Here is a 13,875-nt window from a genome sequence, read left to right as displayed (position 1 = left end):
TACATGCATGTATATGTTTACTGAAAGATGATGTAAAACATTTCTTACTGTGGGTCCCAGGTAAGCGCTAGAAAGCCACTGCTCCAAGCCATTCACTGATCTTTGGTTTTAAGTGCTAAGCTGCCCCACTCCTACGCTACTGCTGAAAGGTGGAGGTAGCTTCAGAAATATTTGCAGGTACTTACTTCTAGCACAGTGCTCCTGCCACTGGCTGATTCTAAGCTTTGTGGCTCCACTCTGAAGAAGAGAATACCCACTTAGCCCCAACAAGGACAACATCTCTATATTTAAGCACTTTGCAGGGTCACTGATTGGCTCTCTACCTCAACTGATTTTTTTTTCCCCCAATGCACATGTCTTTCCTAACTGGACTGGAAAAACTGAGGACAGTGGCAATTAGAGCACGCTATACATAGGAGATACTTGATCAACATCCTTTGAAGAAGCTGTTTTCCTGTGGCACAGTGCCTCTTCTCTAATCAACACCTACTGAGTTCTGGCCAATTTAGGAACTGTAAAAGTCTGTTCTAGGATTGCTTGCCTGGCCAAGGCATTTAACCAAGTCTGCATCTGTTCCTATGTTATTAGAGAACATCAGCATAAGTTAATGATAGCTTCCAGATTTGTTTTAGCATTGTATATCATGTATATAGCATTAAATCCCAAGATTTATTAATAGTTTTACTTGAGATTTAAATGAGCTCTCACTATCTAATAATAATAGGCTCTCCATATTTTTGGTAGTTAGATGATGCTCCTTTTTTTATCTGATACCTAAACTACTCCTTAGGAAAAGCTGACTCAAGTATTTCTAGTTCCCTCTACTTGGTTGACCTTCTCCTTTAAAGAAAAGGTTAACATTTAAAATATTTGGTAAATGCTTAACTATTACCTATTTTACCTGACTTTAATATTTTGGAATCATAGTATGTAAAATACCATTTTAAGAAATAAAACAATCTGAAGTGAGTTCTCTATACCTACAAGATCATACTTAAACAAAACTAAATATTTATGGCTTACAAAGAGATAAAAAGCACACTTTTGCTACCTGCTTATTCATTTCTGTGATATTTATCCAGACTTTGTTCAAGCCCAGCTCTCCAGATTCAATCTTCTCAAGTTGTTTTTGTTTGCTGAGCAGTTCCTCATTAAGTTTGGGAATTTCTTGGAATGAGCTTTTCTGATTAGATTCCACTAAAAACAAAAATAAGAACAATTATAAGTAGCTTTAGTTTCCCCATGGCTCCAAGATGAAAAAATGATCACACAGTAGGAAAGAAGAGAAAGAAGATGGATTATTAAAAGCTAATTCTGGGGGGATAATGACTGAATTCATACATATCAACAACTATACTGTTCATTTATTCATGGAAAGGCCAATCTTTCAGATTAAAGCTCCATTTTAACTGGGGTTATTGCACTATTGGCAATGCAATTTTCAACATTCCAGGTGGCTAAAAATTATAGTAAATAACATAGAAAGAACTGGATTTGAATCTCAATGCTGTAACTTACTAGCTGTGATTTTGACCCAATTATTTTAATTCTTTGAGATGGGTTTCCTCATCTGTAATAAAGAAATAAAATGTACTTTACGGAATTGTTAGAATTTCTAGAATGGCTGTTAAGCACTAAACACAGCTGGTCAGGCATACAATAAGTGATAAATAAATGTTAAGTGTTGACTAGCTCAGGTAAGGGAGCTTACTGGTTAGTCAATGAAGAGTTATCATAAAACTTATTCCCATCAGTGTTCAAAGTGACATTATGAGTTGAGTTATATCTTTAAATGTTTAATCTACTTGGCCCAACTGCAAGATAGAGTCTCACTACCTTTCAAATACAATGTTATGAGGGCTAAGATTTTTAATCTATTTCATAAACAGCAAACAGGGTTTTCTTAAACTTTAAGTCAACCCGAAAGCTCAATATGAATTAGAAGATAACAGAACATTCTAGATGAAGCACAAGGTGATATTTGGCCTTTTCTTTGGGAAAGTTTCTCTAGAATGGTTTAGAGATTTGTCAGCCTAAAGGCAGAGGCCTAAAAGAGAAATTATTTTCTCTTCTTTCATTGAAGAACATTTTTCCTTTTCATAAAAAATAAAATACTGATAATGTTTGGACCTCCATGATAAATCCAGCATCATTTTTTTAAAGCCCAAAACAGCCTCATTAGTTATTATATGCTTTCTTTAAAACCCAAAACTGGCATAAAGGACCAGTATAAAACAATTTACTAAAATGTAAGCTCCAAGATTTTGTTTTGTTCACTTCTGCACTCAGCACTTAGACCATACTTGACATATGTTAGGCATTCAATAAATACTTACTGATTGATAAATCTGGCCTTTGCTTACCTCCCACTCATACTTCTCATTGCTCCATTTTCTTCTTCAATCTACTTTCCAGACAAGCTCATCTTCCTGAGCACACCAAGTTCTAAGCCACAGTGATCCTGCACAAACTATTCTTTCTGCCTGGATGCCTTGCTTGCCTCTTCTTCATTTTTGCCACCTGAGCCTAGTTAATTCCTTTCAAGATCCAGCTCAAACAGCTGCACCTCCAACTTGGACACACCCCTTCTTTACCATCCCAAACTCTACCAAGCACTTAAAACACTGTGCTGCAACTATTAACTCATCTGTCTCCTCCACCAGACTGACAGCAAGCTGCTTGAGGACAGGGACCAAGCCTTAATTTGGTATATATTCCAAGCACAGTACCAGGTACACAGAAGCACTCAAATGCTTGTCCAGTGAAATAAATGCAGGGTATGAAATGGAGTTAATGTAACCATATTGACTTAACAAAGAAAAACACCCTCCCACCCCACACTAACAAATAAACCCCACAGAACTCAACAACGGAATACCCCTCCAAAAACTGGGGATGATAGTAGTAATAAATAAAAAGGTATCCTAACTTTAAGCAAGTCCACTCCCTGACTTCAGAATTATCAAGTGAAATTAGATATTTTTGCTCATCTTTCGTATTTGCCAAATGATTTCTTCATAAATAACAGACTTCCAGAAGTGCTTTTTAATGAAATCTTCGATTTACACATGGTTTTCAGGAACATATCTCATGCAGTTAAAAACATTTTACCCATCAGCCTAAATTAACCAGGCTTCACCATTTCACTGAGTTTCTTATATACTGTAAGTTAGATTGTAAAGAAAAACTTAATCCACACATCTGCCCTTCTCAGGTGGTCAAACATCCCAGGGAGAAGAGGTTTTCTCTCTCCTTTCTGTAATTCATACAAATTAAGTAGAAGATAGAAGAGGAAGAGGAAATAAGACAAACACATGATCTGGGCTACAATTATTAACTATTAAAGTATAGAGAACTGACAAGCCCTGAAGGCATTCTGGATCTTGAGGATGGCAGAAGCCAAGAGGGGATCATAATCATTTTCTGATTTGGGGCCTTTTAGGAGAGACAAGCCAAAGTAGAGGCACTTTTATTACATAAATGGGAGGAAGTGGAGCAAAGAATTTATGATTACTAATTCATGTTCCTTCTGCGGGGAAAGCAACTCATTTAAAATTTAGTATGTTAATCTCAAAAGAACTTGCCTAGTTCTTTTGATTTCCTAGTTCTTTTCCTTATCTTTCAGATCAGGAAAGAAATCTTCCTGCATACACCTTTTCAGACAGAATATATATAATGCCAATAGCAGTATTTTACATTTATATAATGCATTTGCAATTTCCAATAAAATTTTATGTAACTATTATCAACAACTTGTTACTGAGCTTCTACCATGTGCCCAGCCCTGCACTAGGCACCAGTGTATACGAAAGACCCTGAAGTTCCTGGTCTAGTGGGGAGCGAGGTATGGTCACAGAATTATTACACAGCGTGACAGGTGTTATGAGAGGAATGCCCAAAGTGTTTTGACAGCACAAATACATTTTTACATTTTATGGATGGGAAAAGGAAGGCTCTGAAAGAATAAGTAACTTGACTCAGGTTTTACAGCTAATAATGAGCAAGCCAGGATTCAAATCTTCTGCTCCTAGGAGCAGTCCTCTTTGTAGTATATTCCAGCTGGCACAGATACTTCCATCCTGTGTCAGTATGAAGTTCTTTTATGAATCCCAAAAGAAAAAGATTATGTTCTTCAACTAATCCATTCCTGTGATTGTGGGGCCCTTTTGATTGGACTACATCAGTGAGGTGTGACTCAGGTTGCATCTCTGCCCTCTTACTGCAGCTTGATATAAACGGAGACACACAGAGAGACACAAAGAAAGGAAGCTGCCATTTTTGATGGAAGCCAAAGTTTAAACACAAAGCCCCCAAGCTGTTAGGCTCAAGGAACAGCTCAAGGCTGAAGAGATGAGCCATATGCCTGACAGCACACAGCTGGACTTGGAGAAAAAAGCAGAGCAGTGGAGACTGAGACAGGAAGCCCTGAAAGAGACAAGCCCTATGCCTGGTAGCCCACAGCTTAAGTCTGGGAGACAGGAGATTCTGGAGGGGAAGGCAGAGACCTTGGCAGAGAACAGCCACCATCTTCACCACATGGCAGGACACCAGGATTATCAGTAGTTGACTCTGGCCTTCATTAGCACAAGACCATTTTTAAGTTCTGTACTAAATGACCCAACTACTACGTTTATTTTTCACTAGACTGCTGTCTTACACTAAACTGTTGCCTGTAAGACAAAAAAAAAAAAAAAAAAAAAAAAAGCTTGATTTATTAATACTTTCCCTCTCTTCCAAATTCTTTTCCTTCACTCTAGTGTTTTGCAGTTCAGTGACAGAGAGGGATGGTGGGAATAGTGTCTTCCTGGGAATAACAGCGTAGAGTTCTTTTGAAGTTCTTGACTCTGAAAAAAGAATACTGAGCTAAGACTCTAAGGCCAGTCAGTACTTTTAGCTTAAAGATCAAATTACTCCTTGACCACAAGGAAAAAATACCAAGTCTATCTGCTTTGCTTTCTATTTCAGATATTTCAGCAATACTTCCTTCTTTCCTCACAAGTGTATTGGAAATTTTATTGACATGAAGGACAGGGGGCTCTGAATTTCTCAAAAGGGTACTAAAGGCAAAAGCAGCTTGTCTTATTTTGAATTCATGACTTATGTTCTTTTGAAAAATGAGAAAAGAAAAATACTGAAATATATTTAAGCATAATTCAAAGGAAGACTAAGTTTAACAAGATTGACCCTGTTTAGTCAAGATACTGGTTTTTACCAAAAAACTCTTGGGCAAGTAGTCCGCAATGGTTCAGCCTGTGGACTGATGACATTCCATTCGCCACTTCTTTCCCCTATCAGGAAGTCCTGCTTACAGACATTACAGGTCCTGGCATTTCTATTGAAGGAAACCAAAGCCAACAAAGCAGCTGACTGACACTTCCACATCTGCTTCATTCAGCTGGCTCACAAATTAGTCAGAGTCACAGGGGAATGTTGCTCAGTGGTAAAGAGCAGGTCTCACAGGCCAGGGTACAATTCCTGGCATCCCGTGAACACAGTGTTTCCAAGGATTGCTATTAATAAGTGCTCAATAAATATTTGTTGACTGATTGACTGTCCAGTCTATTACATGTACTACATTTCAAATATGTATTTCCAAACAAAGAAATTCTATGAAAAGCCAGTTAAGGTATAAATTACATGGGTATCCTGTAAACATAGGCACAGAGCAGTCAGAAAAAGGAATCCCTGGAAGGGAGAATTGAGCAATGTTTTGAATTTATAAATAAATTACTGCTATATGTGATCAAAACAAACTGTAGCACAAGCATAGGAGGCCCAACTAATTCCAGAGAGATGAGGGCAGACAGTTGACTTCAGTGGTTATTTACACCTTAAAACATTGTGCCTGAGAACCTGATTCCCAAGTTATGATCACTACTTAGATTACAAAAAAAGCACTGGCCTTAAAAATACCTTGCAATACTGCTAAGCCAACCATTAAGGAGGAAAAATAACTTGAGTAAAAATCTCATTCTTTCTTATACTGTATGCTGATTCAACCAATTGACAGAACATACAGGTCAAGAATGATTCTGGCAGAGAACTGTGACCTCACCTAGTCCCATTTCCTGAATCAGAAGCTTAAGAAAATCAAAGTTAGTATTTCAACATTTTTTCAAGCAACATCAATGGGAAAATCATGAACACATTAACTAAGGATTTGCTTTCCTTAGGTCAGGTTCAGAACTTGAATAACTGCAGGTAGCACAGAGAAACTGGGGTGAAGGAAAGTTGGATGTTATGATTTCCTAGGCTTAAGAAGGGAAGTAAGGAAACAACTCTAAGACCAGATTTTTTTTTTTTTTAAGGTACTGGGGTCGGAGATTGAACCTGGGACCTCATACATGGGAAGTCAGTGCTCAACCACTGAGTCACATTGGCTCCCCTGAGTTAGTTTTTTCGTTTGTTTACTTGTTACGGTTTTAAAAATTTTTTAGGAGGTACTGGGACTCGAACCTGGGACCTCCTGTGTGGGAAGCAGGTGCTCAACCACTTGAGCCACATCTGCTCCCTAAGATCAGATTTTTTAATGACCTTGAGAAAGGCTTGTGGTCAGTTTCCTGGTGTGTTAATGCTGTTAAGGTTAGAGTATCTGTGAATACTCTACCAGCTGAACTGGTTCCTTGGCTTAGAAAATTAACCCTCAAAATCTAGAATCAAAGATCTCAGTGTTGCTAAAGGAAGGTAGTTAGGTGAAACCTGACTGAAACTACTATGCAAAGAGACCTTTCAGAAAAATTAGTTTGGATGTATAAAACACAGTTTCACAATTTAGAAATATAAAACTCTTCAACTTAAAAGAAAGTCCTTTAAACTTTAAAACTCACTCATGACACAAATATTTCTGCTGGTTGTATTATGTTTAAGTACTATTAGGGCTATTGTAAGCCTTTCACGAATATGTAATTTAGTTCAAAGAAGCATTAAAGTTTCCTAAAACTTTAAAATGACAACTCAACAGCATTTAAAGTTTTTTTCCATCAAACAGACAATGTCACAAATACAAGCATAGGCAAGGACAGGGAGAAATCTATTAGTTCCAGCTCTAAACTTGAAAACTGATACCCAGAAAAAGTTCCTCCAGAACTCCTACTAAACTTCTTTAGAACACTGACTCAGGGTGATATCAAAGCAACCTGTCGGCACTTGGAGAAATGTTCGCAGGTTTATAAAGCCACTGGGAACAGCAATGCTGTTACAGTATGGTTATCAACTTGAATCTGGGTAGCTGGCGGACAAGAGGACCAGGTATAAGTCTCAGCTCTGCCATACTTAACCACAGAACAACTTATTTAATTCTTCTAAGCCCCAGTTTTCTTAGAGCACAATAATAATTAAAAATAGTACCTATCTCAGAGGACTGTTTGGAGGATAAGATGATTTATTATTATTTGTGACTTGGCAGAGTAAGTACTCAATAAATGCTGGGTACTATCTTATTACCCATCCTTATGTTCCTATTCTGTTTTTCTTAAGGAGGAAATCACATGACAGACACTCCCATCCTTTCTCAAACAGCCCTAACGTGTTGTCATTGCCACTATATACTTGGGGAAGTTCAGGCCACAGATGGAGGTTAACCCAAACTTTGGACTCCTGGGCCTTAGCTCTTCCTTTCTGTAAATAAATGTTTATTGCAATGCCATTATTTCAGGTGCTATCAGTCTTTTGTTTGTGGATTTAAAAACAAACAAATGCTCAACTATTCAAGCTGAATAGAAAATATAATTGCTTCATCAGCATGGGCCATTTTGGCCTAGAACCTGGAAGAGACTCCAAGATTATACTTCAAAAGAAAAAAAAAAAACAAAAAACATAGCCACTTACTTGTTCTAAATTTTTCCTTGAGAGCATCCAGATCCTCCTTGAGAGCAACTTGCATCCACACCAAGCCAACACAGGCCACGACACAGGCCGCAAGGATGACAAAAGCGCAGAGGGGATAACAGATTTTGCAGCATCGTAAATACTGTCCCCTAATCATAATAACAAATTCAACCATGAGTACAAAAGTGATTATGGGATCAGCATTATTAGAAATAGTATGCAGTCGTATAATTATCTACTCTAACGGATAACTAGTTGATTTACCAGGGGACATAGGGTAATGCACTTAAGTCTAAGCAACAGGTTGAAAATGACTAGATAATATGATTTATGAAGAGTTCATCTATTGGTTGCAAAGGTTTCAAACTTCACATGAAACACAGGGAGTTCCTGAGGGCCACAGTCAGTAACCTGTGCACTGCAGCACACTGCCATCATCATCAATTTAGGAGGAAGGTCATTGAAGGCAAGCTAATGTTAGAAGAGTATAAAGATCAGTATTTCTCTGCAATTCTATCACTCTACTAGAATTTACCTATCTATCCATCTCTCTCTTTCAAACACACATTTGCTCCCTTCAAGGATGGTGTTTCAGTTTACTGGAACTTCATAACCTTTTTAGCAAGTTGTACTGCAAATGGAATGAAAGAAGTAAGTTCTACAGGTTTAAGTGGACAACTGGTGCACTCTAGCAGCTCAGAAGGAAGGAAACACAGAAAGAGGCTAGGTTTCACACCAAACTCCAACCAAAATTCAAAGTCTAAACTAAGCCACAGGGTGACAATTCCAGGATTACTTCTTCATCAGACCTTTATACTCCAAATCCAAAAGTTTCTTAACTACCTAATCTGATGAAGCTCCTTAGAAACCAAATTCTTCCTTTAAGAAAGTAAAAGGACACAGACATTCTAAACAAAAAATTCCTCAAACAGAAGATTCTCTCTTTTAGCGCCCTAACCTTCTGCCTTGCTTGTTTCCACATTCCCGGCAGAATCTTCTTTTCCTTTGGTGTGCTCTGAGATGGTCCAAGATCCCCTTTACGGCTCCCTTCAATCCTTCCTTATCCTGAGCCTCAATTCCCAATGTCCTCAAAACTTACCACTTGATTTGTCCAGTGGCCACTCCATCTAAAAGTGGCTTGGGAAAAAGTTGCCTCTTCTTTTTATCTCCTACCTCCATCTACTCTCACAGCTCATGCTTTCAGACTCACCAAGAGTGCAAAAAAGAAATAAGCTGCAGTCTTGAGGCTCCTATCTCACTCACTATTTTAGAGGCCTAGTCCCACTCTGCTAATCCCAATTTGGTTTTTCTGGGCTCTTGGCACATTCTCCAAACCCACATTTCTACCCTGGATTTGGAACTTTTCTTTCTATACTTAAGAGAAAGACCTCTAACATCCTTCATTCAAGATCTGCACTCACTGTCTCCTTAACACCTTTTCTCCTCTGTCTTCCAAAGGTCTACATCCATTTTACTTCCTGAGGAATCCCTTCTTTTTCCCTTAAATTTGCCCCTTGATAGTACAAGGGAATGCCTTTTCTTATCCCACCCCTCACGACTGCATGACTCACTTGACAAAGCGAGAGCGATTTCCAACTACACCAAATTCCTCTTCCTCCTCTGAGCTGGACTCAGAATATGAGTCAGGGGGCTCAGTGCGAAGCAGACGATGACCTGAGCCTTTCTTGGGCTTCTTTCTCCGGCTATCTGCAGCCAGGCCGATCAATGCATTGAGTTCTTTGCGCTTTTTCATCTTCTTGTGTGGGGTAAGTGGCGCACCCACTCCTGAGCTGCCAGGTTCGTACCCAACACCCAATTCTCTCGTTGCCTTGGAGTTGCCTTCCAGGGTGGGGAATCCTGGGCCAGAGCCCTCCAGTCACTCCCACCCAGGGGTGGGACTGACCAGATCCACTTAGCACTGGAGACTGGAGCCCAGAGTAAACTGGAACTCAGACGGTTGGGGGAAATCACATAGAGGTAGCAGAGAACTGGTGATCCAAATGGATAAAGCCCTGGGCATGGAGTGTCAGTTGGTTAAGAAGCTGGAAAAGGAGCAACCTTCCCCCAAAGGGATTAAAAAAAAAAAGCCAAGTCAAGAATGAGAGATTCTCAGCCCTGATAAGTAGGTAGTATTGATAAAGGTGTTCCAGGAGCTAGAGGAGCACACACCGTCAGGTGTTTTGGATATTCGGGGCTGGGTTTCCAATGGAGTAGGGAAAGAAACTTGCTCTTGAATGGGGGGAAGGGAAGAAGTGCACTACGAGACAGTGGCCTGGCAAAAGTGGCAGCAGGACGGAGCTCCTAGCGACTGCAATCCCGACACAGCCCCGGGCGCCGAGAAAATGCTGGAGCTTGGAAGCTCAGGTCTGAGATGATCACCGTCCTCCGGTCCCCGCCCTGAGTTTGAAGGGAGCCCGAGAAGGAGGAGGATCTAGAATCAGGTTCGCGGGGCTGTAGGCTGGGCCCGGGGGGCGCGGTGCTGAGGGGCGACCGCAGATCAGCCCACCTGAAGAACTCCCGCCCAGAGTTTAAGGTGTTCCGGCACCGGCGACTTTCGGCAATTCACAAGCGCTGCCCCCACTCCAGCCGCGACTCCGGTCCCCGTTCCGGCTCCGGCCGCGGCTGTTCCCGATGTCCTGGCGGCGGCGGCGGTGGCCGCGGGCTCCAGACCGGGGCCATCGCTCCAGCCCCAGCTCACTTCCCCCTTGGCAGTGGCCGCCAGCGCCGCCTGCCAGTAAACCGCGCCTCCATTGGGCTCCCGCCCGGTGACGTCACGCTCAGAGCGCGCGTGGTCGAGGGGAGGCGGGGCGTTAAAAGGGCCCTGGCTCCGGCGTGGGCTGGGTCTCGCACGCGGATTGGGCGAGGCCCGGCTCCCTGGAGGGCCACCTGGGAGCCGCCGGTCTCCTGAGCCGCGTCCTGGGGCACGCAGAGCAAGCATCCAGCTGCACGCCTGCTTGAGCAGTTCGTTGGCCGCAGGCCTCAATTGTGAGGGGTCCTAACCCTGCCTAGAGGCTCCGCCCCTCTGACTCGCAGGCTGCTGATTAGAAGTTCAGGCGTGTTTTAGAAACGACCGGTTGAGCCTATTCATTCAAGAAATATCATTTGATGGGAAACGGACTTTGGCCCAGCGGTTAGGGCGTCCGTCTACCATATGGGAGGTCCGCGGTTCAAACCCCGGGCTTCCTTGACCCGTGTGAAGCTGGCCATGCGCAGTGCTGATGCACGCAAGGGTGTCCCCTGCGTGGGGGAGCCCCACGCGCAGGGAGTGCACCCCCTAAGGAGAGCCGCCCAGCCGAAAAGAAAGTGCAGCCTGCCCAGGAAAGGCGCTGCTCACACTTCCCGTGCCGCTGACGACAACAGAAGCGGACAAAGAAACAAAAGCAGACAAAGAAACAAGACGCAACAAATAGACACCAAGAACAGACAATCAGGGGAGGGGGGGAAATTAAATAAATAAATAAAAATCTTTAAAAAAAAAAAAAGAAATATCATTTGAGACCTTACTGTGTGCCCGGGGCTGTGCAAACGCTGAAAAATAGAGCAAAGAACAAAACAATCATTGCCCCTGCCATGCAGCATTTGGGATATATGTTTATTTTAGTTGTTTATCTGAAATTCACATTTAACTAGGTGACCTGTATTTATACGCCAACCCTATACCTGTAGCTCCCAGGTATAGGCACTCTGGCAGAGGAGAAGACAATAAGCAAACATATTAAATGTCAGGAGGTCGTAAATGTTATGAGGAAAGTCGAAACCTGATAAGAGGATGGGGAGTGCCTCTGTGATAAGAGGTCATTTTATCAGACTTGAAGGAACTGAGGGAGCAAACAGTGCAATGGCCTTGAGGAAGGTATGGCCAGGAAGCCCTGGTGTGGCTGGACCTGAAGGAGCAAAGAGGAGGGTGCTAGGAAATGAGGTCAGAGCATTATCAGTGGCCAGATCTTTTAGGGCCTTATGGACCACTATAAGGACTCTGGGAAACCACTGGGGGCATTAGGCTAAGAGGAGACATGCTCCACCTTAGTTTTAAAAGATCGTTCTGGTTACTGTGTGGAAAAGAGAAGGGAGTGCTGGGGGTGAGGGTGGGGGTGGGGGAGGTCAGTAGACCAGCTTGAAGATAATTGCAACAGTACAGGTGGCAGCAGTGGAACTGGTGAGCAGAATGCTTTTTGAAGGTTGAGCTAACAATATTTGCTTATGGATTAGATGACAGGTGTGAAAAAAAGAAGAGGCGTGGATGACTCCAGGGTTTGGGAGTGGAACAATGAGGAATGGAATTGTGATTTTCTGAGAGGGAAAGAACAGGTTTGGGGCAAATATGGGTGGGTAGGAATTAAAAGTTCAATTGTGAGCTACTTAAACTTGAGAAGCCAATTTGATATTCAAGGGAAGATATCAAGTAGGCTGCTGTTTTTATATTGAGAATTCTGGGCAGAAGTTGGGGCCTATATGCAAATTTGGGAGTCACCAGATGTCGTTGGTATTTAAAGCAAATTGCTTTGAGCAACTTTGAAGAAAATCACCTAAAGTAATTTTTACAACTACATTCTTGCTATGGCAATCACACTCTTTGTCCTAGAGAATCTCACCCAAAGCCTAGGCCTGTGTCTTACGTTTTATTCCCCGTGTGTAGCCCAGAAGCAGGTACCTAGTAGCAGTGACCCAACAAATATGTGATGACTTTGTAAATGGGCAGAGTGATATAGAGGTATGAGTGGAGTTCTGGAATCAGGAGATCTGGGATTGTATCATGCCTCTGATATTAACTTTTTCACTGTGAAAGCCATTTATCTTCTCTGAGCTTCATTTTCCTCCTCTGTAAAACGAGATAAAGACACCTATTTCACAGGATGGACAGATGAGAAAGTGTTTTTTGAAGCCCCAAATCATGGTATAGACACTCCGTTTTTATTGTCCCCTTTTGTCTCTGATCTTGCTGCCTAATTCAGTAGCCACTAGCCACACATGACAATTAAAAATTACATTAAACAATTAAAATTAAATAAAATTTTAATTCCATTCCTCAGTGAAGGGGCCATATTTCAAGTGTTCAGTAGCCATATGTGGCTGTGGACAGGATAGATTGGAACATTTCTACAATCACAGAAAAGTTTTATTGGACAGCTCTCCACTAGAGCATCCCTGAAGGCCTGGGGAGGAATTGGAGAGAGTTTGGTGTGAGGTGAGTGATAAGAGGTGGCTAAAGACCAGTGTATCAGAGAAGGGAGTGGGGTGCCTCTGTATTAAAGTTATATTTAATCAGAGATCTGAAAGAAGTGAGGAAGGCCGCTGTGCAAAGCCTCACAGGGCTCTGTTCACTGATTTCAGGACCATTTCACAAACACATCCTGCCTTCACCAGAAGCCCCAGGCAAGAGAGTTGACTGCTCTGGGGCAGCTCTCCCCACTGCTGAGAAAACCTCTGCTGAGGGTGGGGTATGTGGCTCCCCCTGTGTGTAGATAACACACCCTCTCCAAAGGAACCAAGGAACCCTGAGAATGAGGCAGGGCCGAGGATGCATCACCGGCAGCCAGGGCTTCTGGTCAGCTATACCCTTTCCTCTCCATAGCTGGACACCTCCCACGGGAATGGCCAGTGGACTAGCCATGGCTTGGGGGGCTGGAAGAGTGGAACTGAGAGTGAAGGGAACAATTCTGTCAGATCTGTCTCTTGGTCTCTCTGTCTACCCATTTGTCTATCCTGTCTTGGGTAAACATCCCACAGGATGCTGTCACCCTTTGAGAGCTGAGCTCTTGAATCTTCTCTGGCCTCCTCCCTTGGACCTGGGACCCTTATGGCCAGGGATTGAGCCAACGCCTCAGAGGGTATGGCTCCTGCCCTGAGAGACCCATGTTGCCCCCCCCCCAATCAGGACTCCACAGGGGTGTGACCCATCTTTTCACTTGGGGATACTCATATGCCTGTCAGGTCCTGCTAACCTTTACAAAACTTGACTGAAATGCAGGGAGATGTGACGGAAAGAGACCATGTAAGCTTGGGCAAGTCACTTCACAGTTCTGCTGCTTCAGCTTTCCTGCCTGTAAA

General features: G+C 42.4%; 1 protein-coding gene across 3 annotated transcripts in view; it reads right to left on the bottom strand.

The window, feature by feature from the left end:
• Positions 1-11,013, bottom strand: part of EFCAB14 (EF-hand calcium binding domain 14) — a 44,033-nt gene extending 33,020 nt beyond the window's left edge. The window contains exons 1-3 of one of the 3 annotated variants that reach the window (XM_004462750.3): positions 9,399-11,013; positions 7,828-7,976; positions 1,052-1,197 (exon numbers count right to left, since the gene is read on the bottom strand). In XM_004462750.3, the coding sequence (XP_004462807.2) occupies positions 1,052-1,197; positions 7,828-7,976; positions 9,399-9,580 (477 nt within the window). In that variant the 5' untranslated portion in view covers positions 9,581-11,013. The remainder of the gene's footprint in view (positions 1-1,051; positions 1,198-7,827; positions 7,977-9,398) is intronic. The other 2 variants (XM_004462749.3, XM_004462751.4) reach the window with 2 other exon arrangements.
• Between the last annotated feature and the right edge of the window lie 2,862 nt (positions 11,014-13,875).

Source organism: Dasypus novemcinctus, chromosome 9, assembly GCF_030445035.2.
Source record: "Dasypus novemcinctus isolate mDasNov1 chromosome 9, mDasNov1.1.hap2, whole genome shotgun sequence".
Taxonomy (NCBI): domain Eukaryota; kingdom Metazoa; phylum Chordata; class Mammalia; order Cingulata; family Dasypodidae; genus Dasypus; species Dasypus novemcinctus.
Note: the sequence above shows the minus strand (reverse complement) of the source record. Positions and strands in the feature narration are given on the sequence as shown.